Source organism: Rhodnius prolixus, unplaced genomic scaffold, assembly GCF_049639745.1.
Source record: "Rhodnius prolixus isolate KJV_2025 unplaced genomic scaffold, Rpr scaffold_12, whole genome shotgun sequence".
Lineage (NCBI taxonomy): Eukaryota > Metazoa > Arthropoda > Insecta > Hemiptera > Reduviidae > Rhodnius > Rhodnius prolixus.
Genome location: NW_027411635.1, coordinates 2,662,328 through 2,685,635, shown reverse-complemented (window position 1 = coordinate 2,685,635; position 23,308 = coordinate 2,662,328). Strand labels below are relative to the sequence as shown.

The 23,308-nt window shown below is 34.4% G+C and overlaps 2 protein-coding genes across 3 annotated transcripts in view; one reads left to right on the top strand and one right to left on the bottom strand.

Moving 5' to 3' along the window:
* LOC141461798 (SLIT-ROBO Rho GTPase-activating protein 1-like) overlaps positions 1-12,538 on the top strand; it is a 37,991-nt gene extending 25,453 nt beyond the window's left edge. The window contains exons 15-16 of the mRNA XM_074143139.1: positions 1,982-2,335; positions 4,218-12,538. Of these exons, the coding sequence (XP_073999240.1) occupies positions 1,982-2,335; positions 4,218-4,301 (438 nt within the window). The 3' untranslated portion in view covers positions 4,302-12,538. The remainder of the gene's footprint in view (positions 1-1,981; positions 2,336-4,217) is intronic.
* A 1,501-nt stretch (positions 12,539-14,039) lies between these two features.
* Positions 14,040-23,308, bottom strand: part of a (arc) — a 50,412-nt gene continuing 41,143 nt past the window's right edge. The window contains exons 3-9 of one of the 2 annotated variants that reach the window (XM_074143140.1): positions 22,619-22,849; positions 21,359-21,730; positions 20,442-20,691; positions 19,462-19,636; positions 17,866-18,268; positions 17,073-17,205; positions 14,040-15,528 (exon numbers count right to left, since the gene is read on the bottom strand). In XM_074143140.1, coding sequence (XP_073999241.1) covers positions 15,465-15,528; positions 17,073-17,205; positions 17,866-18,268; positions 19,462-19,636; positions 20,442-20,691; positions 21,359-21,730; positions 22,619-22,849 — 1,628 coding nt within the window. In that variant the 3' untranslated portion in view covers positions 14,040-15,464. The remainder of the gene's footprint in view (positions 15,529-17,072; positions 17,206-17,865; positions 18,269-19,461; positions 19,637-20,441; positions 20,692-21,358; positions 21,731-22,618; positions 22,850-23,308) is intronic. The other variant, XM_074143141.1, reaches the window with a different exon arrangement.

Below are 23,308 nucleotides of genomic sequence, written 5' to 3'. Positions count from 1 at the left end.
CATAAAGTAGTGTTTAATCAACACACGAAATTCTTTTTCGTCCATTTTTTGAAAATCACTCGACTTCCTCGATTCAGACGAATGCCAAACACAAAGAAATAGATCGATCTGGCTGAAACTTGGTGTGTGTTCTTCCAAGAGATGCTACTAACTAAACATAACCTCGATACGCGCCAGTGGTGCTATCTCTCTGACTTTGCACGGACTTTTCAAACGACCCTCGTATTTCAAAAGTAATTAGAAATATTTATTTGTGTTGCAAAGTAGGTAAAGTGGGTGTCAGTAGTCGGGGGGGGGGTGATATTCAGATTGGTTGTAGTAAGAGTCACTACAATAGAAATTGCTTAAGTTTCATGTCTGGTCATGGTAGAAAGGAACAGCGTTGCGCAATGAGTACTGCACGAAATTCAGTAATCTGGTGATGAAAATTACATTTATTTAAGACAGTTTATGAGAATGTTGTTCTTCAGCCGAAGTCTTCACAGTTGGCATAAGATATGCAAAGACGGAAGGAAAAGCGAAGCGTGAATAGGGCAGCCTAGGTTTTTTCAATGCAAGAAAAGAAAAAAAAATTGCACATGTGAAGGTTGTTCTGGATAGGTAGTGAAGTTAGACCGTCAAAGAAAAGAGAGTCGGTAAATGGTATTGGAGACTTTCGTTCACTAAATGTAAGGGAAGAGAAATTGGTTCCTAAGAATTTTTTCACTGAACAGTGGTGTGGTAATTTCTTACGCTGGATCGTGTGAAACATTGCCCAAGATTAAATCCCTCCTCCTTGAAAATACCAAGGCAGCTGGGACATAGTTTCATGGAAAGTCTTCGTCCTTTGGAATCAAAAGTGGCAGCATCGCTGAAATCAGGAGCCTATTTCATAAAGAATAGACTAATTGTATGTAACTTCGACAAAAACGTTTTGTAGGAATTTTTCTCATTACATTTGAAAACATGTTCATATCCACTCTGAAAAAAATATAAGTATTGCCGTTACAAACCCGTCTTGGAAGAGTATTCTAGGGTAAATAGTGCTGCGGTGCAGCGAGCAAATCTATGGGGTTGGCTTCCTGCAGGTCCTTTAGCGATCGTCTACGGACTGAATACAGAAACTTGGAAACTTTTGGGCTCAACTGTGTGAAGAGCATTTCTCCATTGTTCCTCTTTCCTAGGAAAGCAACCGGAAGTCCTGCTGAATGAGATTTAGGGACCATCGTGGCAGGACAATCGTGAGTACAAACACAGCTCTCTTCAACCTTCTTCTGTAAAGTTGATTTGATCATCTCTTGTAAGTGGCTCTTGCCTACATCGGTATACAATCATCAGCGCCATTAATTTAAATTTCATAGTGACTACGGTGCAATGTGTCGGTAACTTGTGGCACTTTCAACAACCTCACCACCTAGCCATACTCTATCTGTCTTAAATTTCAATCTAATGTTTTGAGAAAATGTTCGAGATATTACTTTTTGCGTCTACATAAAGACGAGTAATCTGGTCTGTTATGGCACTGTGAACTTGTTGAGTCCTTTCTGCCATGAAGGGCATTATATGGGCCTATTCGCTCAAAATTCCTACTGCTTAAGAATATAATCTTCTTGAGTATAATTACAAATTTTTCTTTAGTCAATGTATTAAATGATTTCAACTAAATTAATTTCAGACTATAACCATTTTTTGAAGCACTAATTTCCTTGAAGCACAAAGAAATAATTTGAACTACTTTCCTCTTATCTTTTTCGAACCATCTTGTTTCCACATTTTTGACAATTTGAACCATATTTCTCTCATATCAAAGTATATTTATTATACTATTTATAGTATTAATTTGGTTAAAAATAATTTTATTCTCAAGCAGTACGAGTTAGCATAAGCTCTAACTTACAAATTTTCTCATGCAATATATACAAATACTTACACGAATATTATTGAATAATGGCCAAAATTGTATCTACCATTTAATTTTTATTGTATGTAACCTCTTCTACAGGAAAACCGTGAAATGTGGGCACGCCGAGCAGCGTCCCAAAGCTCATTGGATCAGTGCCAAACGACCCCGGACCTAGTGATGGACTTACCAGCCGGCACTGAAGACCCAATTTCCGGTCCGGATTCTCCTGGCGCCATCACACCACCAACTGCTGCTGAAACATTTGCCCGTCAAAATCAGTCCACTCTGAAAAAAAATACAAAGACGGCGGCATGTCTAGGTATTGCGAATAACAGCGGCGCGACAGCGTGCGCCAGCACAGAACGAATGGCGAGCAGTGTGGAGCTGAGGCAGCCTGCTGAAGAGGTCACCACCTTACTGGTTGTGAAGCCTGCTGCGGCAGCTAAGCCTCAGGTAAAATTGAGTTTTCTTTCAACCGAGTGAAATTATTGCTAAAGGGTAGGCATTCTTTTTTGTTGATTTTTAAGTGAAAAAAATGGTTTTCAAAAATAAATATATTATTGTCTTTAAACACCCAACTTTCTGTAAATCGCAGATAGCTGTAGCTTTAGATGTTCTAAATAAGTTTCACCATTGTATCTGACATCTAGATTAGATTAAAACATAGTGTTTACTGTTCCCCTGGTAATGCAGCTAATAGAGGTTATTTGTGCCGACCATTCCAGAAGACTCTTACTCAAACTAGCGCAAATAGAGAAGTATGAGAGACATTTTTCTATTCTCCTGTCAAGACGCTTAATGTACTTTCTGTAGGATACCCTGTGTATTAGTTGCTGAGCCAATCTCACTCTATAAAAAGGCAGCAGACCAAATCAAATCGGCCTGCTTTGGGTTAAGATCCACTGGCGTGGGATACCTTCAGAATTTGTGCGTTTGTTTTGGCAGCAGAAACTAAATGATGTACACTTGCCTTAAAGAACTATCCCTCCAGCTCAAACAGCCGCCAGATAGATTTTCGTCCGTGAATCCGAAGAGATGGATTCACTCATCACTGGATCCTCAACGATCCTCCAAGAGGCCATCCAGATTAAACCAGAGATGGTCAGTGGCGAGGCCGGGAGTAAATTAAGAGTCGCAGGTTCCCCATGCAAAATATGAGAAAATAATTTATATTAATAGCTCGGAAATTGTATCACTCTTTTATGATTCTCTTCTCAGAAATCGTACTAGGAGTCTTGTGAACGTGAGGTCCACAAATGATAAGTCATGCTACTGGCTTTTTCGCTTGCTAGGAGTATAGAATCCAGATTGAGATCGACTATTCGAGCAGATTTGGTTTACTGCAAAAATCAAATTTCAAACGGGAAATCTTGTCCGGGAAACGATTTGATTGAATTTATATTAAGAAATAAAATAAAAAAATAAGATGAAATATTTAAAGTTGCTCTCAGATGTTAATCAAAAATTAAATATTGAATTAAGTTAAACTAAACAATAACATGAGTTTTGATTTCCAGTGTGAAATTTAGTTATAATGCGGCTATCTTCATTTCTCAAGATTATTGTATACATATAATGGGTTATTTCTTTATTTTTTTATTTTATTTTAGGATGGAAACGGAGTTTGTTATCCGCTGATAAAGTCCTATTTTAATGAAAAATTTTAATTAATCTTTGGGCATTTCAGTGAATAGTAGATCCAGAAGTTAAAACTAATGACGGAATCAGTGTGTGGTTTCCATCGTGGATTCGATTGAAATCCAGTGAATCCAAATGTCCTTCCACTGCAAAATCTCCAGTTTACTTTGAGTTTTGATCTCTTGTATTATAAAATTTAAATTTTCTTGGAATTTCCAGCCAATACCAGCAGCTTTTACAATTCTTATTAAAAAGTTTTAATTAGTACTGTGGAATCTGAGTGAATAAATAGACAAATAGTTAAAAACGCAGGACTGAGTTTAAATTCAAAGCACCTATGTTATTTAGGATGACGTGAGGAAAAACTCTTGTTTCAGGGTCGACCCACCCAAAAATTTATTTTTAAAAAATCGGACTGAAGAGAAGTAACTGCAGTTTATGTAAATCGTATTTAAAAAGAATTAGTAAAAATAAATTTTCAGCACGAACACTTCGCGGAGGCGTATAAATAAAAGAACATATCGTAATAATTCGTGCGTCCTATCGCGTTAGTACATTTTAATGTTTGTATTTTTAGTACTTTAATTAATTAAAAAATTTTAGCGGGCCTATCCCGTGTTTCATTGCATATAAACAAATAAATAGTCAAATCCTGAATTATTGCTTGAATTATTTGCTAATATTGGTCATCTTTCAGGTGAAAGCAAAGCCGGAGATAATGAAGAAGCCAGTCTGCATTGCGCCATCTCCAACTATCATTCGGAAGGAACCAAAATTGTAGTATTGAATATTTTAATTATGATAGTTTTAACTGTCACACAATAATTAATCATTTTAATTATTATTATTATTATTTTTTGTCATTAAGTCATTGAATTTTATAGATGACCCCAAATATAACAAGAAGAATAATTGTACAAATAATGTTTATTGTGTGTTGCCAAAAGGAAATTTTAAGCAGTGTTAGCTTCAAGGATTACAACTACCCTAAATCCTGAGTAAGAAAAAGTGGTTTTTAGAGATTGATCCGAGAGACTGTGTCTGGTCAAGCATTACTCAGAAACATGTGCAGAAGTTCAAATTTGATGATCGGTTTAGGTGTCAGTATGTGGGACTTTGACAATAAGATTTCAGTTAAAGTAGCCAATTTCTTACTCAATGTTTAAGTTTTTTATTATTATTGTTTATTTATTTTAGAAAGAATATGCTTTTTTAAAACTTTGTACTCACTTCATTCGTGTAGAGCTCACTTTTTATTTGAAACATTTCTTCAGGATAATTCATTTAAAGTGAGATTTTGTTCTCTTCTTATTTTCATTTTAGTATTATCTGTCTAAAGTTATTTTAGAGTTGATGAAAAATAATTTTTATAATCATTTCTTGAAGAAATCTGATTCTCTTGTCGCTTTTAAGCCTTGGACTCTATTTCACTTGCCCAACGTTGACATGTAAAAGGTGCTAGGTTCAAGTCCAGAAACCTGATTCATTCCTTTCCAGCAGTTTTTACAACAGGAGTGAAAGCCAGATCTGCTTGTAACCAAATTGCACTGTTGTCAGTTCAAGGTGATGTCCTTGAAGACCAGACCGTGATCATATGGGGTAATCTCGGTGCCACATGAGCTACAGACTGCCTGCTCTCATGTAAAATATTAATATAGCACATGTGAAAAATAAATTCCCTTTCATAGGGGTACTATTGGAGATAAAAAATGAAAATAAAATAAAACAAGACTGCTCGTTCCGTAGTTCTACCATGTGTAAGGCTGGCCTCCAGGCAGGGTAACTTTCTTTTGGTCTAGCCTTGCATTGTAAATTCTTCAATGAATTCTCAGCTCTGATCATTATTGAAATCCTAGAAGGTTGTTAAAAGGTTGTTAAATTTTTCGTTCTTATTTCTACTCATTTGTAAGTTTTCAATGCTTATCATTTCCTAAAATATATTTTATTATTATCATTATTATTAATTGTCAAAAACTTTAAATTTATTTTATTCAGAAAGAAGAATACAACGAAAGCACGTTAAGAAGTTTTAGTTAGTGTAAAGCATCTTACCTAAATATTATGAGTCATTTTCTTATCATTGTAAATAGTAATTGGTTGTCTTTTTTTTCAAAATATGATGTCCAGTAATTAGTGAGTGATATTTGGAGCGTTATTGTGCACTTCTAATGGAAGATTTTATAAGTTACTGTTGTCTAAATTTCCAACCTTTTCCTTGAAGAATACTGAGAATTTGACAAGGTTCTAGACTGGTTATTTGGTGTTATCTGTTAAGTTGCTAGTCCTGGTATTCAGCTTCATCCATTCACCCACTCGAAATAAAAATTTCTTAAGAGCCGTTTTTTGTTAATACAAAAAGAGACTTTCCAGAACGAGTATTTTCTTAAAGCGTCTTCTTTTTATCTGAGCTCTTCTCTTCCGAACAAAGGGAGTTGCTACACCTTTTCCTTGTAAAGGCGATTGGCTATCTTATAACCTTCGGCGAATAAAATGCTTTTTAATCTTCTGAACACCACTTTTCTTAATATTTAAGAGAAAGGTGCCATTCAGGATATCTGACATGACCTGGCCTCTCGGACAGCTTTAGATGCAGATATTGCAGTCTCCCCACACAGCATGCAGCTTTGGCCTTCAGCTGCCCCACCTGCATTTCCGTGCTGACAGATTTATACCCCAGATTTTTTCTCACTCATACCGTCTTCAAAAAAACATTCTTGGAAAATTGTTGAAAAAAGCTAGATTTCTTCAGCCTTCTCAGAATATTTTTATGGAGTACAAGCCACAGTAAATGAAATCTACTGGCGTCATTACGGTAAGATTGCGCATCCTACGTTCTTCCAAAACTATTTCCCAATAATATAGCCAAAGTTTTAGGCAGGATATCTATCAGTAGAAGTTCACAAATAGAAGCTCAGGATTTTTTGGATTGATGGCAGCTCCAATTCTGGAATTCTGGCATCATCTGAGAATAGATTTAGCCATTTTTTTCTTAGAACGTCAAATAAATACTTAATCTGAAGAAGTTTTCTCTTCTAAGTCGAAGAACTAAGTGCCAAAGAACGCTCAAAATTTCACTTTTTAAAGCACAAAATTTATTGTGAGAAAGTGCTCTCTAATGATTTTTTAGTTTAACCCAATAACTACGTACTGTAAAGCTTGCACTTTTGCAATTCCAAGCGGAAGCTCTTTAAACCACAAAATGTTTACTAAGTATTATGGAAGGTGCTCAAAAAATTGAGGTTGTTTTGAAGGTTATATACATATATATATAACATTGAGGTTCTCACATAGCTCTCTAAAAATTAATGTACCTCAAGTCTTCCCAAAATAAATTAAAATAATATAAAATTTCAAAAAAAAAATAAAACGTAAAACTTCAAATTTTGCCTGCCATTTTTTAATTATAATTGGCCAGAATACTCGATTGTGAAAAATAGATTAATTTTTTTTATTATCTTTGATAATTATAGATTCTGGAAGATTTTATGTACATTTTTGTTTCGTAATATGTGTACGCCCTTAAGTTCTGAAAACTAATAAGAACTCTAGGCAGTCTAATTTTCATCCCATCCTCTTCTAGATCTGCACTGGAAATTACACGATTTAAAGTCTTTAAAACAGGCAGAGCGGCAGCTCCTGGATTGGTTAATGTGTGGGAGCTGGCGTTTATGAGGATACCTGATAATTGATTATGCCTGAATAAGCCACAATCTTTCAGGTACAAATGGTCGCAATAATTGTCTGCGGGCCAGAGATCGCTGACAACCAGTGAAAATTACGGATAGCCAAAACACTCTTTAGTATCAGTTCAGACACTGGGTAAAGTTCAATAATTATCACGCTAACGTTTGACAATATACTGTATGCAGAGCTGTGAAGGCCAATAACTGATTAATCTTATTCCTCTGCCAGCTTCCTCATCAGTTTGGTCCAGCTTGTTTCCTAAAAGAATGTTTAAAATCTTCCTGAAAATGGAGTACTATTAAGGTCCAACACCATTTATTTTAAACTAAGCTAGTATTTTATATGTTCTAGCTGATGTTTAATCTACTTTTTTTTTTATCTATGCTAGTCTTTTAAGTAGCTGTAAGATAACTTAATTTGTGAAAATATTGCTACAATTTTTAAAAGCACAATTTTTGTTGAAGTTGTTTAATTTCTCGAAATGAATGACTGAATGAAATCGAAAGTAGCAGGAAGCAAAAATTTTGGTCTTAATGTACTGATATTAAATTAGTTATGACTTTGTTTTAACATTTAGGAAGGCCCAGGCCAAAATCGTTTCTTTAAAATGGAATACTAGCATATCCTGGCGTGTTCAAGGCTTCTGACTTGGGGCCAGCTGTACTTCTTTTTTTTACTGGATCTTTTACGATAGTTTTATTTGAGAAAAATGGTGCTTAGCACATAATGGGAATCAGTAACAAACACGCAACATAAATTAATTATTTGTAACTAAAAATTATATTAATAATAGTTACCTTAAAGAACCCAAATAATCTAGACGTATAACTAATGCGCTCCCTTCAAAAAAATAATAAAATAATCTTGACCTGCCTGCTTGACATAATATCTTTTTATAATTTTCGTAAGTAACGTATTTCCGTACCTTATCATGGTATTAATATTTATCATTATTAATGAAAATGATTTTATTAAGTATCAAAACATACTGTAGTAATATACATATATTGTAACCTATTAGTCTGTATTTATCCTATAAACATGATATTATACTTATTATCTACATCTTATCATATTATTAGTGTGTGTTATGATCAATGATCTTATGACTGTACTAAACATATGAATGGACTTACATATTCTGTAGCTAGGAGCGTTGACTTGTCTAGCCCCCTTTTTTTCAAAAATAGCTATTACATGTTATTTAAATTGTTTAGTGGGCAAAAACAATGAGTATATAGTTACTACAGTGAAGGAACACAGACTCTTTATAGACTAATTATAAGTTACTATGATATTACTACTATGTTTTGGTAGTATTAATGAAGTTATAACAATAAGTTCTAATAAGTTTTATAAATACAACAAATAGAATAATTATTAGTAACTGTGATATGTTTCTGTGGTAGTTACTTAAATAAATTATGACAAGGTACCCTATGCAAATGAATGTTAACGGGTATTTACTTATGAAAAGTTGCAAAATAATGTGAGTTGTACTTGGGTTGATGATTAACTTAACAGAAAAATTCACAACCAAACTCCGTAAAGACCAAGAAGAGTTTATTTGTTTAATTCTTACTAATTGACCATGGAACTTCTTCAAATCTTTATTTTCATTGCTTGAACACTTAAGATTCCAATCTAATTTTAAAAGTTCCAACACCAACAAATACTTTTTTTAAATAGATCAAAGTACGCGTTGAAACTTTTTTGGAGTTTCTTACACTCCGTTTATTAGCTAAATATTTGAAGATTGGGTTTACTAGGATTGAACACATTGTTCTCTGCTTCACCTAAAAAACTATTATTTGCAGTTGGGAGATATAATGTCGGCCCTATAGACTACGAATACCAGATTTTGTATAAGGTTCTAAACACACAACCAAATAATTTTAGCGTAATCGTGGAAAGTAAGATCATCCCATACAGGATTTGTTTGCTCCTTTCAGATTTTGAGATAAGAAGCAGGGCGTCTATTTTTAATCTGAGTAAGTTATGCATTCATAACACGAACACGTGTAAACTCAATTGAATTTTCGACTATACATTTTTAATCCATAATTTTGTTTTAACGGAATAATGCAGTAAAATAAAGCTGCGATTTTACCGAAATGTGTTAACTGAAAATAGGAGCATACAAAGAACAGAGAGAAATAAGTAATTCTGGGCTCACATTCGCATTTAATTGTGAATAGCTTCGGTTAAAATAAATAAACTGTCTTCATATCCTGCTAGATTGTTGAACTAGCAAGGAAGAGAACCTCTAATTGTGACCCCTCTAATCCACAATCAAAGATGTTATTACTAACAGCAATCGACCAAATTTAATTCAGGACTTATTGTGTTACAATCAACCCTTATACAACTGTCCTACTGGACAGTTTTAATTCATAGCAATCTTTGAGACCATACACAATTAATTCACTTCAATAGGATGGATTTGCCAGTGAATACCTCAGGTTGCTAGTGATTCCAAGTTAAGAGCGTTATCATCGTATTTTTGTAAATTGTATTTAATAGATCATAAGATTTTTTGTTTTGTTTTGTTAATATTAGGTCTGACTTCGTTTCTTGTTCTGGAAGCGTCCATGATAACTTTTGTGTTATTTAATTTCTATAGCATACAACAAAACTACACGAGAGAATGGTATTTATTACCTGTACTTAGATAACCCCTGCATACCAGGTTCTATTTGAGAAAGTTTTAATAACATTGTAATTGGATGAAAGTAACTCAACTGGTGCATAAACTAGTTTTTCAATTTCTCACACTTATAGTAAGAGCAAGTATTGCGATCATGTCAAGTTGTTTAAATTGAGTTATCACTTTTTTTAAATTTTTTGAGGTCCTCTGGATCAGAGGGGAAAAAATTAGAATTCGGTCGGTGAGGGTTAAAAGAAAATTTCGAAACTGAAAAACCTTCAAAACCTCAACTCTAGTATTTCTTCTACCTTTACCTTATTGGAAGTGAGGTTTCAGCCAAAATTCATCAATTGGAGTACAACTTTACTCAATGTATGTGTTTTAGTTTCGCGATTTTCCCTACGTGACTTTCTCTAAATCATTGGTAGCTTAGATGCAGGTGTGACACTTTTATGCATGAACTTCTCCAGCTTCCAATCTAGGGTGGCAACTAAAACTTTTATGGAACTTTAAGGTTGAAAGCGAACAGAATAAAGAAGAAACATTTATATTTACTTGGAAATAGTACATATTTCATGTACTTTCATGTAATTTTTTAAATTATCGGTTAAAATTTCTCTAGATTGAGCTAAAGAAAATCGGGCCTATAAATCAGTATTTGCTAATTCAGTATTCTTCTATTCTCCAATTTACTATCCTCAAAATGTTAAGCAATTTTAGAGAAAAAAAATGGCAGGTACATACGGTAACATAATTGTATGCGTACTTCCGGTATGAATACTAATTTTATATCTATTTTAAATTCTAAGTAGGATTTCCTAGAATTCTTGGATGTCAGCAGTGGCTTATTCTCCTTGATTGCAGGATAAGAATTTTTTTCGTAAACACCACTATCGTATATTTTATAAATTTCGTAGGAAATCAGTGTGTATTGATTCATTTCTGTTGTAGTGGCATTCACAAATTTTAGCCAAAAGTAACAAAAAAAAACCCACCACCAACAAATATAATTTTCATTTAATTACAGTTTACGGCTGTATAGAGTAGATTAGCAACTGAACTGCTGATATTTCCGCTACTCGACATTAAAGCTGCAATCTTCGCTCCTCATTACAAAATTTACATGAATTAAACTTACCAATGTGAGAGGGGTTTTTTTTTGTAGCTCTACCTTTAAGAAAGGAGCGCTTAGACTATAGAACAAGACTTGAGTGTCCTGCTATGAGAGGTCCAGCCTCGTTGTTGGTACAAGTTATTGAAACCTTACTAATTTTAACATCCACATGTACTCTTACAGTTTGAAATGCTCTTTACCATTTCTTTTCTTACGTTAGATTTTACTCAAGGTTTTCGCCAAAATTACATCTAATGCCCAAATTCTGCCTCGTTTTTGATATATGTACCTGACTATGTTTTCAATTGACAATTCGGCCTCCTTTGTTTTATGTATGCCTACGTTCTCTTCGATGATAGTAGTCTTTTATTCTGTGAGTTTCTGTGGTTAAGTCATCTTCATCCGAAAAGAGTATTGACAAGGCATTGTCGAAAACAAAGTGTTAAACATGTTCGTAGAAACTACCATTGGTTTCAGATTGTTGCAACTGAGCTGATGTAGATAATATCTTGATCAGAATTATATTATACTACCCATTATCTTTTTCTGCTAGCAAATCGTTTATGAGTTAAATTTTTCTTTGTTATATTCTGATAGCATGATGTTGATGTTTTCCGAGTTATGACCATCAGTTCTCCACAGCTTCATTCAATACCTAAATTGATTTAATATGCAATTTGATAGGGCTTTGTCTTAGTAAGTATGCCACCACAATCGTCGAATCAGTATCAGCAACCACAGAATAGATTCTACAAATGTCAGAGATTACTTATTTACTTGTTGCTACATTCAGGCACATTGCATACGGAATTAACGTGGCTGCCAAGTTACTTGTAGATCGGTGTTTTCACATTCAGTGTTTTTCACTTTTATTTTTCGTCATAAAGCATACCATGAGTGAATTTTAGTTAGTTAGTTTGTTTTTTATTTAATAAACAGAATACGGTAGAATCCGATTGGGTTTATTATAAGTTTTTCTCTTATATTGTAGCGAACAGTTGTACAACCTTTTATAATGTGTTACAGACAGTTCTGCGTTTAGATTAGCCTCCTAAGTGCTACTAAGAACTGCAAATACGTCTCTTACTAGTGAAGTTTTGAAACAATTATGACACCATCCAATACTTCCTCTTACCAGAGTAAGAGAAAACAAATTAAGTGTGAAACTAATTTATATTTTGCAAAGAGAATTGTTTAAGAGAATGTTGTGTGAATTTATCACACCAGATATTTTTTTAATTTTGAAGCGATGTAACCCTAAGTATAGCTTGTTAAAGTGAGCCAAATATACCAAAATATTTGTAGGAGTAACTTTTAATTTGATAAGGAAACCATTGGAGTATTTTTATATAATAAACCTAGCGCTTAGGAATTAAGATATATATATATATACTCTGTGTACTAACTGACTGTCAAGTCATCTATTTTATAAGTTTTCTATTATTTATCGTTTTATTAGATTCTAATATTGTATTTTTGTAATGGATGTCGTCAGTCTATTTTCAGAGTGAATTTTAGTTTGTTTGTTTGTTGTTTTTTTTTTTTTTAATAAACAGAATACGGTAGAATCTAATTGGGTTCATTATAAGTTTTTTTCTTATATTGTAGCGAACAGTTGTACAACCTTTTATAATGTGTTACAGACAGTTCTGCGTTTAGATTAGCCACCTAAGGGCTACTAAGAACTGCAAATACGTCTCTTACTACCGGTCAGTACTATCCAATTCTAATTTAAATTTAATATGAACAAATATGAAAATGATTTTTTTTATCTAAATATCTTATTGCCAAAGCTTAATAATCATTTCTTACAATATATACAACACAGAAATAGAAGATAAGGAAAGTAAATTAATACATGCAGTTTTTCTCGGAACTATAAAAAATACTTTCTTTTGTTTTAATTTATTTATTAGTTAATAAGCTTACACAAAAATTAAGATTTCTATATCTCATTAACATAAAATAACTATTATAAAACAGTGCAAAATTTGGACTATAAAACATTGCAAAATAATACTAAATAACAGATAACAATATTGCAAATTAAATTGTTTGCAGATCGCAGCCGTCACAGCCAAAAGATATATCATACCGTTTTATTTTTTAATATCTTTCAATTAACTTTAAATTTAAACTGAAAATTCAAATCATTTAATATAACAGGCTATTTGAGCCACAATATAACAAAGCAATTATTGTAGGCTAAAGCACCTGGTAGTTGTAATCGTAAAAAAATAAGTCTCAGCAAGTTGGTACCATACTCATTTTTTTAAGATGGAAACAGGAGTAGCCAAGTTATAATCATTTTTATAACTAAATTATACTTTCAACTATCCGAACAAAGAAAAACAAAGCATTAGACCAGGCCAATCAGCTGTACCAATCCCTCTAAAATATGTTATAAAAAAATGGTATTTCACGTGCGGTGGAAATATAAACATTTTGAGCTGGCAGTACTGGTCCTACGATGGGTTACAACAGAGTTCTACTTTAAAGTTCACTTCGTTTTGTTTAGAAAAATCATGTTCTTTGGTTAATCGAAAAAAGAGTACTCCTTTATCGAAACATTGCAAAGCTGCAAAAATCTCTCTAATATTCTTAGTAATAAAAGCTTTGAAATTTTGCCCATCTTTCTGCCCCACATTTGTAATCCAAGCTTTCCGTCTTATGATTTCCACCTCTACTCCTCTAGACCCTCTTTTTAGATGCTCCTCTAAAAAAATACAAATACGAAAAGATGTGAAAGCAAAGAAGTTTTCTGCCTGCATAGCTTAACGGTTTTTGATCTAATTGTTATTATGGGAAGGGCATTGGACTGTTCGTTCAAGACGGGTTCAAGTTATAAGTAACGATGGCTGTACTTCAAGTAGTAGATGAGGATACAAACCATTTTTGAATGCTGTTTTTTTGTCGCAACTAAACAATTTAAGAAAATTCTTGAATCAAAAATTTTGAATCGGCAAAAGAAAATTCAAAAATAAAACTGGAAACATTAATACAAACAATATGTTACAGCCAAAAGGCAGGAACGTTAAAAAAATTAATTTTTATGAGCTCTCCCTCTCTCTCTCTTCATATATATAAATTTATAATTATTACTTAATAAACATTGGGTTACAAATACTAAGTTAGTCTGAAAAGTTAATGCGGCCAGAGGTTGATAGCAATTGCGATGAAATTAATAGAAATACCCAAATAGAACTGCACAACTAGCATTCCTTGGAATCATCTGATCTCAGTTCGCCCCAAGACTGAGACTACAAGTTAGTCTGTCTACAAGGGCGGCATGTCGTCAGTAACTATTTTTAGCCTCACCAAATATGCTAACAATCCTTTTAGCAAATCACTACTTTCTTCTAATCAATATTAACTAAAGGCTGACCCTTTTAGTGATACACAAGCCAATACTATTCAATAGGCTAAAGTAAATCTTCTAGAATAACCGAGTCGTTGGATTATTTGGGAATTTCACTGACGTTTTAGCGTTTTTTAAGACAGTTCTTCAAGCTGAGTGTTTGCAACTAGAAAGTTTAGATTCACGCTACAGCCTCTGCTGCAGAAAGTGATGCTCTTTTAGTGATTCTGATAGTGCATCTCCAAGTTTTCTGTGAATCGGCTACTGGATTACGAAGTCCTTCCTTGGTGTTTTAATGAAGTTCATGAACCAAAAGAAACCTGAGGCCACCAGCTAGCTCATGGTCTCAACCAAGGTTTTCAACTGGAAATTTATTTTGCATGCAGGTGGGATTGTTTACATTGCCATAGGCCAGATCAAAAGAAGGTGGACACTATGAATAAGGATAATATCTCTAAGCAATGAGGTTTGTTACAGGCGTTTTAGTAGAGTCTGCTGCAGAAGTAGAGTCCTAATAAATTATTGTTTGGCATTTAAGATTATATTTATGCAGAGGAAGTTGCTCACGAAGATTAAGGCTCTCCATTTAAAGTTGTCAATTTAGATAGAAGTGCTGAATGAGTCTCATATTGAGAAAAAGTCAGCCGGTTTTTTTTTTTTGTAGCCCTCTTTTTTGTAGAAGACTCCCGGAATTCAAAAATAGAACAGACGTTAAACCCCCAAAAAAAAGAATAGACAAAAGAGATTTGTGTCGAAAATTGTTATTTGTAGCCCACTTAGCAGCAGCCCTAAAACCCACATATAAAAATATCAGGAATATAAGGTACAAACAAAAATTTTGAATTCGAAACCGTAAGCTTTGACAGGCCTTCGTCAGCTTGGTATTTGAGTGGAAACCCGCCCTTACGAACGAATCTAACCCTAAAGGAGCCTAGTTCTTACAGAGCTTGCCCTCGCAGGACCCACATTGGATTCCAGCCAGATGAACCCTCCTAGAACATCTCTGGAATCAACTTAAATTTAAAACAAAATAAAATTGAATTTTTTACAAAATTATTTTTTCTTCCAAGCAAACAAATTTGACCAATCTTAAATTTATTAAATAACTTAAAATTTTTAACAAACAAACAAAAGAGCAATTTCATTTACTGTAGAACTGGTCGTTACATTGGTCTAGATTGTCACAAGATTTGGATTTAATGGACCTAAAACAGATTTAAACAAACAAATTTAATGAATGTATTAAGTAGCACATTGAAAAATAGTGCTGAGTTGACGTTCACGATCTACATAATACACAAAAGGCCTGTACAAGTAGTAGACGTGTGCCATAGCCAAGAGGCATCACAACTCTCTTTGGACAGCCACAAAAAGATATCAAAGTGTAAAAACGTTTCTCACCCACTGCTGGAAAACTGGAAGTGAAAAACTGATGAAGAAAAAGCGCAACATCTTTCGACTGTATACTCTCTTCATCCTGAGGATAGCCCACAGAAGAAGTGAACGACGAACTTGACCTACTTTATCTCTTTCACTCACACTTAAATGTTTTTCCCCAAGAGGTCAAGCTGGTATCCTTCCCAAGAAGAAAAGTCCCAGATATGATCTAATCACTCCTATCTTATTTAAACTTCCCCAGAAAACCCTAGCATATCTTAACGTACTAATGCAGTCCTTTGTAACTTTCTTTTTCATCTTCTGAGAATCATCTTCAATAATAATGATCCCTAAACCGAACAGACCAACCCATCTTCTTGCTCTTATGGACCAATTGGTCTGGCTAATTAGCCTTCTCCCACTAGAAGTAGGAAAAATACTAGAAAATTTCCTTTTATATGAAATCCGAGCAGTAATAGCTGCTCAAAATATTATACCAGACCTTTAGAAGTTGCCGCCATCCCACAACCCAACAAGCGCATCGCGTTGTGGACGCCAACACCTCCTTCTGAGCTGAAAATGTACTATCCTGGAACATTCCTCAACATCTTCCAGGCTCAAGTATGGTACCCGGGACTGCTGTACAAGTTCAAGGGTATCCTAGATCTATTTATTTATTTATCTTATTCTTAGATCATATCTCTCAAATCAGAATTTCCAAATCTCACTAAAAATCTTTTTTTATCTTGTCTACCCTTTCTCTTCTAGGGTCCCATAGGAAAGCATACTCACCTGCTTTATTAAGCTTATACCGTAGATCTCCCTACCCATCTTAAAACAATTAACTTCATCTATATCATGACACCATTGTCTCAGCCGTCGGAAACATTCAAAGCCACCTTCAACTCATTGAACCTTAGCTCCACAGCGGAGAGTTAAGGTTAACGAACAAAAATCAAAATACATAGTATTCACATTTAATCGCTAAACTCTCCCTTCTCTTAATTTTAATAATATTAATATTAATTCAAGTTGTGTAAAAAAAATATGAACACGCTTGCGTGCAATAGGGTGCCAGCGTGAATGGTAACCATCCAATGTGGGTAGCCGGTACTTAGCCATCAGAGCTATATGACAGCCAACCTAGGAGTTGGCGTTAAGCAGTTAGAAGATCGCGGGGCCATGGTTGCCGATCACACTGGCACCCTATTGCACGCAAGCATATGTATATTTTTGTTTATTTATATATAAATCAGTCATTTTATTCTTGCTTACTGTATTGAAAAATAATTTAAAAAAAATTAATAAACTGGAACTACTATTTTTTAAGCCCCTTAATATTAACGACATCTTTAAATTATTGAATCTTTACCTAGAGGGCAGTGCATCCCTGCGTCCTACGTGCATCATCACTGGACCGCTTTTAATTTCCTTGAAAACGGAGATCGCCTCGCTGTGCGTTAAGCCTTGTAGTACTGTCCCGTTGACAGCGATAATTTCGTCTCCTGCGCATGCAAATAAAGAAATATTCGATAGCTCTAATTTTTTTAAATAGGTTCAATAAAATAAAACGACATTTATTTTTAAAAAAAAAGTTTTCTCAAAGAGAGGCGTAAATCTATTTCAAATAAATCTACCTGAGTCTATATATTATGAAAAATCGCAGAAAACTAAAAAGAATTAATAAGTTAAATATTAAAAAGAAATAAATAAAATAAAGTCACTTGCCAACCTGATTTATCTTGACCAAAACCGTATTGTAAGATCTTATCTAAGTATCTAAACGAAATATCATTTGAACTTCTACGATTTTAAAACTTAAATCCTTGCATTTCACTCAGTAACGAAACTAAAAAAACTTGTATGAAAAATAAAAAACCTTTTCTGACTGCAATTCTTAAAGCTCTAATTTACTTTATTAAATGTCTGCTACAATATTATACAAGTTCATTGCACTTAAGCTTTAATAAATGAGGGAAATCTGACATGACAACTTCCCTAGAATCCCTGTATTACAACATTCTGTTAAAATGTAAGTAAAAGGACCTGAAGAAAAACTTGTTCAAATTAAGTTTGAGCTTATTGCGATTTAAATTTGGCCTTTGTAATATTTGCTCTTACGAGCAGTAAGTTCGTTGCATGATACAATCTAAAGTTAAGCTTACCTTCCCTGAGAGTACCAAGTTGTGCAGCCTGTCCACTTTTAAAAACAGTTTTAACAAATATTCCTAAATGTCCTTTGGGTGAGTCTGTGCCGCCGACAATGCTGAAGCCAAGAGACTTATAACCCGGTCCTTTGTGCAGGGTCACCGTCACGATTGACAGGGTCAATGATTTAGGTCGACCCAGTCGGCCCGATGGACTGCTAGAACTGTTGCTAAGGATGTGTTCTCTATCGCGAGCACTGCTGGCTGAATTTGACGAAAATTTACGCATTCCGGTCGGTGCTTGTGGTGGTGGGTGTCTAGGACTATTTGAGGACGTGATTTCGCTGTCACGTTCCGGCAGTGGTGGTCGTCCAAGACGGGAGGACACCCCAGTCGTTGCTCGGGATCCATGTAAATTTACCTGATCAAACAGCAAATTAATCAAGATGAAGCTATAAAGGAAATAATATTTAACCTAATTCCTTATTTTGAACACTATAAATCGACTTCGTTTAAATCTGTGCTGAAGTATAAATTTTTAGCTGTCATAGCTAGTTGTCTAAGGCTTATGTAAGGGGCGGTATGCATAAAAAAAGTAGGTTTTAAATGGCATTTATTTAAGTAAATTCTTCTTTTTTACAGTATAAATTGGCTGGGTCTGTCTCCATTCTCAATTGGATTGGCTCTGTTGCACTTCCTCTAAAACCGGCCAGAATTACAGTTATAGATAAAGTCAATGATACCATACCCAGCCTTGAGGATCCCGAGCTATTATATTCTATTCATCTATTCTACGATTAAATTTATATTTGCAAGCTCACGATATATATTCAGACATATCATCATTGTGCTCCTGCTTTAATAAGTGTTAGAATTCATAAGGTACAGGTAAATATCTGCTCTATTATTCCTGGGCTGAGACAAACCCTTAAAAATTAACATTTCGAAAAAATAAAGGGCTGGTAAAAGATGATTATCAGATTTATTAATAGAATTGACCACCAAGAATTATCCGATCTGGAAATAAATGGAGTATCTGTTCCCTATGTGAATATAGCAATAATCTAGGCATTATCTGAAATAATGAACTATTGTGGACTGTAAAGAAAAGCAATTACAAACAGAATCAGCGAAACGTTATACCAGTTAAAATAAAATTAACAAATACTCTAAAGCTCTTTGTAAATTGCTGACCTCATAAGTCTGCTTCACCAGTTACTCATTTTGACTACTGCTGTCAGGTGTACAATGACCAATGGCAAGTAGTACACTAAACGCAACTAAAAAAAGTTTGATTGTATTTTTCATCAGAAGAAAGACCAACACATTACTCCATATCTTCTTAATTCTCTCCGTTGGTTGAATGTGAAAATTAAAGTAAATATTTCTTAGGTTAAATGCACTTCTTACTTCTTAACAGTGGTATTTCTCTCTTTCTTACCTTACCGACTCATTTACTGTCAAGACTACTATTACTACACGTCTGAATGATCAAATAAAAGTTAATTAAAATCATTCAAAATAAGAAACGGCTTAATTTAGCCCTAAAAAACGATCTTTTTTTGAGAAAAATGGTCAATTTCTTTCTTATAAATAATCAATTTTTTGACTAACATTTGAGATGCGATAACATGACTTCTCCAAGTCAGCCTGGCTTGGAGTACATCGTGTATGCATTGGTTTAGGTAAATCGTACACTGTGGACGGACTTTGAATGGCTCTAATTTCTTCATTTGTTGGAATTCTAGGGCCTTCCTTTCCTAGTTCATCTACTCTTGATCGAGCCTCCCTGTTGGCAAGAAAAATAAATTATCAGCTATTGTGATTAGATAATGATAGCCTGTATTCTAAAACTTTCGAATTCTTGTGTCGGGACATCCTACTTATTTGAGAGGTTGCCCTTACCCATTCAAGAAGCTTTTGGGGCAAAGTATAGCAGCAAAATCTCTCGGTTGATCTTCACTAATCCCTTTCAAATCCACCTGCATATTGAAAGCCAAACTGGCACGTAACTGAGGAAGGGCACATCTTCATTATTACTGCTTCCCAGATAACCTAACTAAGTTGTACTATTTGGTACTGAATTTAAAAAGTTCAGCATTGTCACTTTCCCAGTGAGATCAAAAAAGGAATCATTAAATTTAGAGTTAAGGTTCATTTTACAGCAGTTGGAAAGAGAAATGTTGAAGCGACACATTCAGCACTAAGAAAGCAATCTTGAACCCCATACATTATTCCTTCCTTCCGCCGTTGCCTACCGCATGTTGTAGCCTGGCCGAACTCTCAGCAACAAATGGAACTACATTGTAATGGAAGGGCAATGTATTCATAATTGGTGACACTTCTAACGATAACCCACTTGCCATACTGTTCTTATATTACAATCATAATAATGAAATTTTACAAAAATTACAATAATTTTGCAGCATCTGAGGAGAATAATACACATAGAGATAAAGGTGCGAATCATGTATACATGTCTGCTTAGAAGTATTGCTTCATTTTCATCAATAATCTACCATAACCAGTTTGCATAAGTAAGCAATGTAAACCTTGCAATAATGTGAAACAAAAAACTAAACATACGCTCCTACCTCCTGATGGTGGAATTATGATTTAGATGATCGTTGTAAAGGACTGGGCTGAAAGCGTGTTCGTTGGATGTCATTAGGTAGGGACTGCGGCCAGGTCTGGCTGCCCCAGCTCTACCTGCGCCCCGATCTCCGACACCTGTCTCGCTCTCGTAACCGCTCTCCTCGCATTTCGTCTGAATTAAGGCGTGCAAGAAGTTGTAAATTTCTCGGAGATGTGGCGACGCTCGTTCCACGACTCCGCCGCCTTCAACTGAAATTCCAAAGATTCAAACACATAAAATACTGTAAAGCAGCAAAAACCGGCGGGAAGTAGGTACTCTCTCCATGCACAAGTCTCTCCCTTCAGTTATGAGGTGACGTTATGAAGAGATAACTAGGACAAGGGTTTTTGGAGTTAGAATTCTGGATTGGAAAGCCTGCTATACAAATTTGGGCCGATAAAGGCAAATCCATTCACTCGGACCCAGTAGCGAAGACCGAGACTGTTCAGAGAGTAACTTCTACACCTTCAAGAATGAGCTCATGACCCATGAGAGCTGAAGAGGTAAGAAGGAAGACTTATATCTAGAATGCACTCTGGCACTTGAGAAGATAATACGAGAAACGATTGGAGGGCAAGCGTAGAGCTTGTAAAAAGCAGAAGTCCCAATTATTAAAACTGGGAAGGTTCGGCACAATATGTCTCTTTTGGCTTCAATAAATAGTACCCACAATATCTTTGATCATCTAATCTAAAAGTACGCCAGCAATTTTCCCATTAGCTTACACAAATTTAATTTGGAAATAAAAGGGGAATCTAATAAGTAACTGTGATTAGTTGATCAGTCTCTTAAGCATTTAGTATAAAACCATACAGACATCAGTATTGGTTAAGTGAATGTGTCATTACAGAATTCTTTTATCAAATTCGTACTTACTTTTATCAAAATCACTTGCAGAATTAGTTGGTACTCTTAATTTATTGCTGGCCGCAGACATAGTTTGGTCTTCCAGCGGATTCTCGATCAGAGGTTCGATTGCATGTGCTCCAGATCCGGACTGATTCTTGTGTCCTGCTTGATGCACGTTGGGGGCATTGCTACGTGTTGCAGGTGAGCTGCTGCTAGATCCACTTATGGCTTTCTCTAACTTGTGCAGATCGTTAAGTCCACGTTGACATGCAGCTTTGATCCAAGCGGAGTCCGCGGCCGTGGGCGTGCTCGCCGTATTTACATTGTGCACCCTATTCGAGTTAGCTGCATGCGCTGTGGATCTGCCACGAGTATCTTTATTGCTTATAAATGACGTACCTGAAAATTAAAAAAGTTCACTCTTTTATAGATTTGGAATAATAGAAAGGCAAAGTTAAATGAATTATGTCGTGCCAACTCCTCTAAAAACTCACTAAAATCAATATTCTCTGAATACTCTATAAACAGACTTCCCTCTAAAGTATCATTTCAGAATAAAATACCGCCTTATATTACAAATATGTTTTTAAAATGCCACGTTTCAAGAAAACTCCATTACCGGAAGACTAAATCTTAACAAAATGATTTTTTTAATTTTTCGTTACTGAATAAACTTGTTATTCAATTTATTGATCCAAATATTAATCTATAATAACAGAAATCTGAGGTTTTTATTTTTCAAAAACAGCTCTAACGATGCCTATATTAACTTGGGATGTTTATTTATTTACATTACCATCACTTTTATTGAAACAATTAGTTTCGAATTTTTCGGAGGCGTAATATATAGATTGAAAATTTACTTTCGAATTTGACAGTGGCGCAATTAGTAGTGTTTACTTTAACTTTAGTTTACTTACTGATTATAACTAATTGATGAGAGGTCCAACCGATATATAGATAACTAAAGACTTCCAGTAAAATTTTTTATAGTATAGTAAATTGTAAAGATTGGAAGATACAATTATTTTAATAATTAGAGTCAGAGAAAGTCTCTGACTTACAAATTCTCACCAGGCTGGTTTTTTTTTTTTTTTTGGTAATTCATGAAATTGTTTGCAGGAAATTAATTTCTTTTTATTTATTTATTTTTTTTTTATGATATTTCCTTTGGGTTTTAGAGAATTGCTCAATAATTCCAGAAAGAGAAAGTCGTGAAAAATCTCAAATTACAGACTCACTCTGAAACTAAGTGCCAAAACTGAAAAAAAAAAAAAAAATACTTACCTGGGAGTGGACGATTGTGCGAGGAATGCAGCGTTGCTCTTCCAAACACCTGTCTTAACGACTCCACCCTTGATACTCGTTTCGGCCGACAGATCCCGGACACAGCTAGGCCGCCAGCAATTGAACTATTATTTCTACTAGATGAATCGACTACTTCCGCTGAATCGCTCTTCTTCAACTGGCCCCATCTGCGTCCAACTTTCTTCCCCCAGGTGGCCACTCCTAGAAAAACTGTACAAGTAAATATTTTGAAATAGTGGCAAATGAAATTTTAGCACAGTATTAAAAGCAACTAATTAGCATGACTTTCTATTATTATTATTATTTTTGTTGTTATTATTATTTATTATTATTATTATTACTGCTCATTATTTTTGGTGACTGATTCATAGTTTCAATAGGATGAAAAAATAAATGCCAGTTTCAGTCATGATAAACTTTATTATGCTGAGCTTTCGACCTAGGGACTAGGTCATCTTCAGGGCTGTGGAACATATTTACAGTGTGTTAACAATAATTATATTACAATGAATATGTATAATGTAATTCATTCAATAATTATATTACAATGAAAATGTATAATGTAATTCATTCAATAATTATATTACAATGAATATGTTTAATGTAATTCATTGTAATATAATTATTGTTAACACACTGTAAATATGTTCCACAGCCCTGAAGATGACC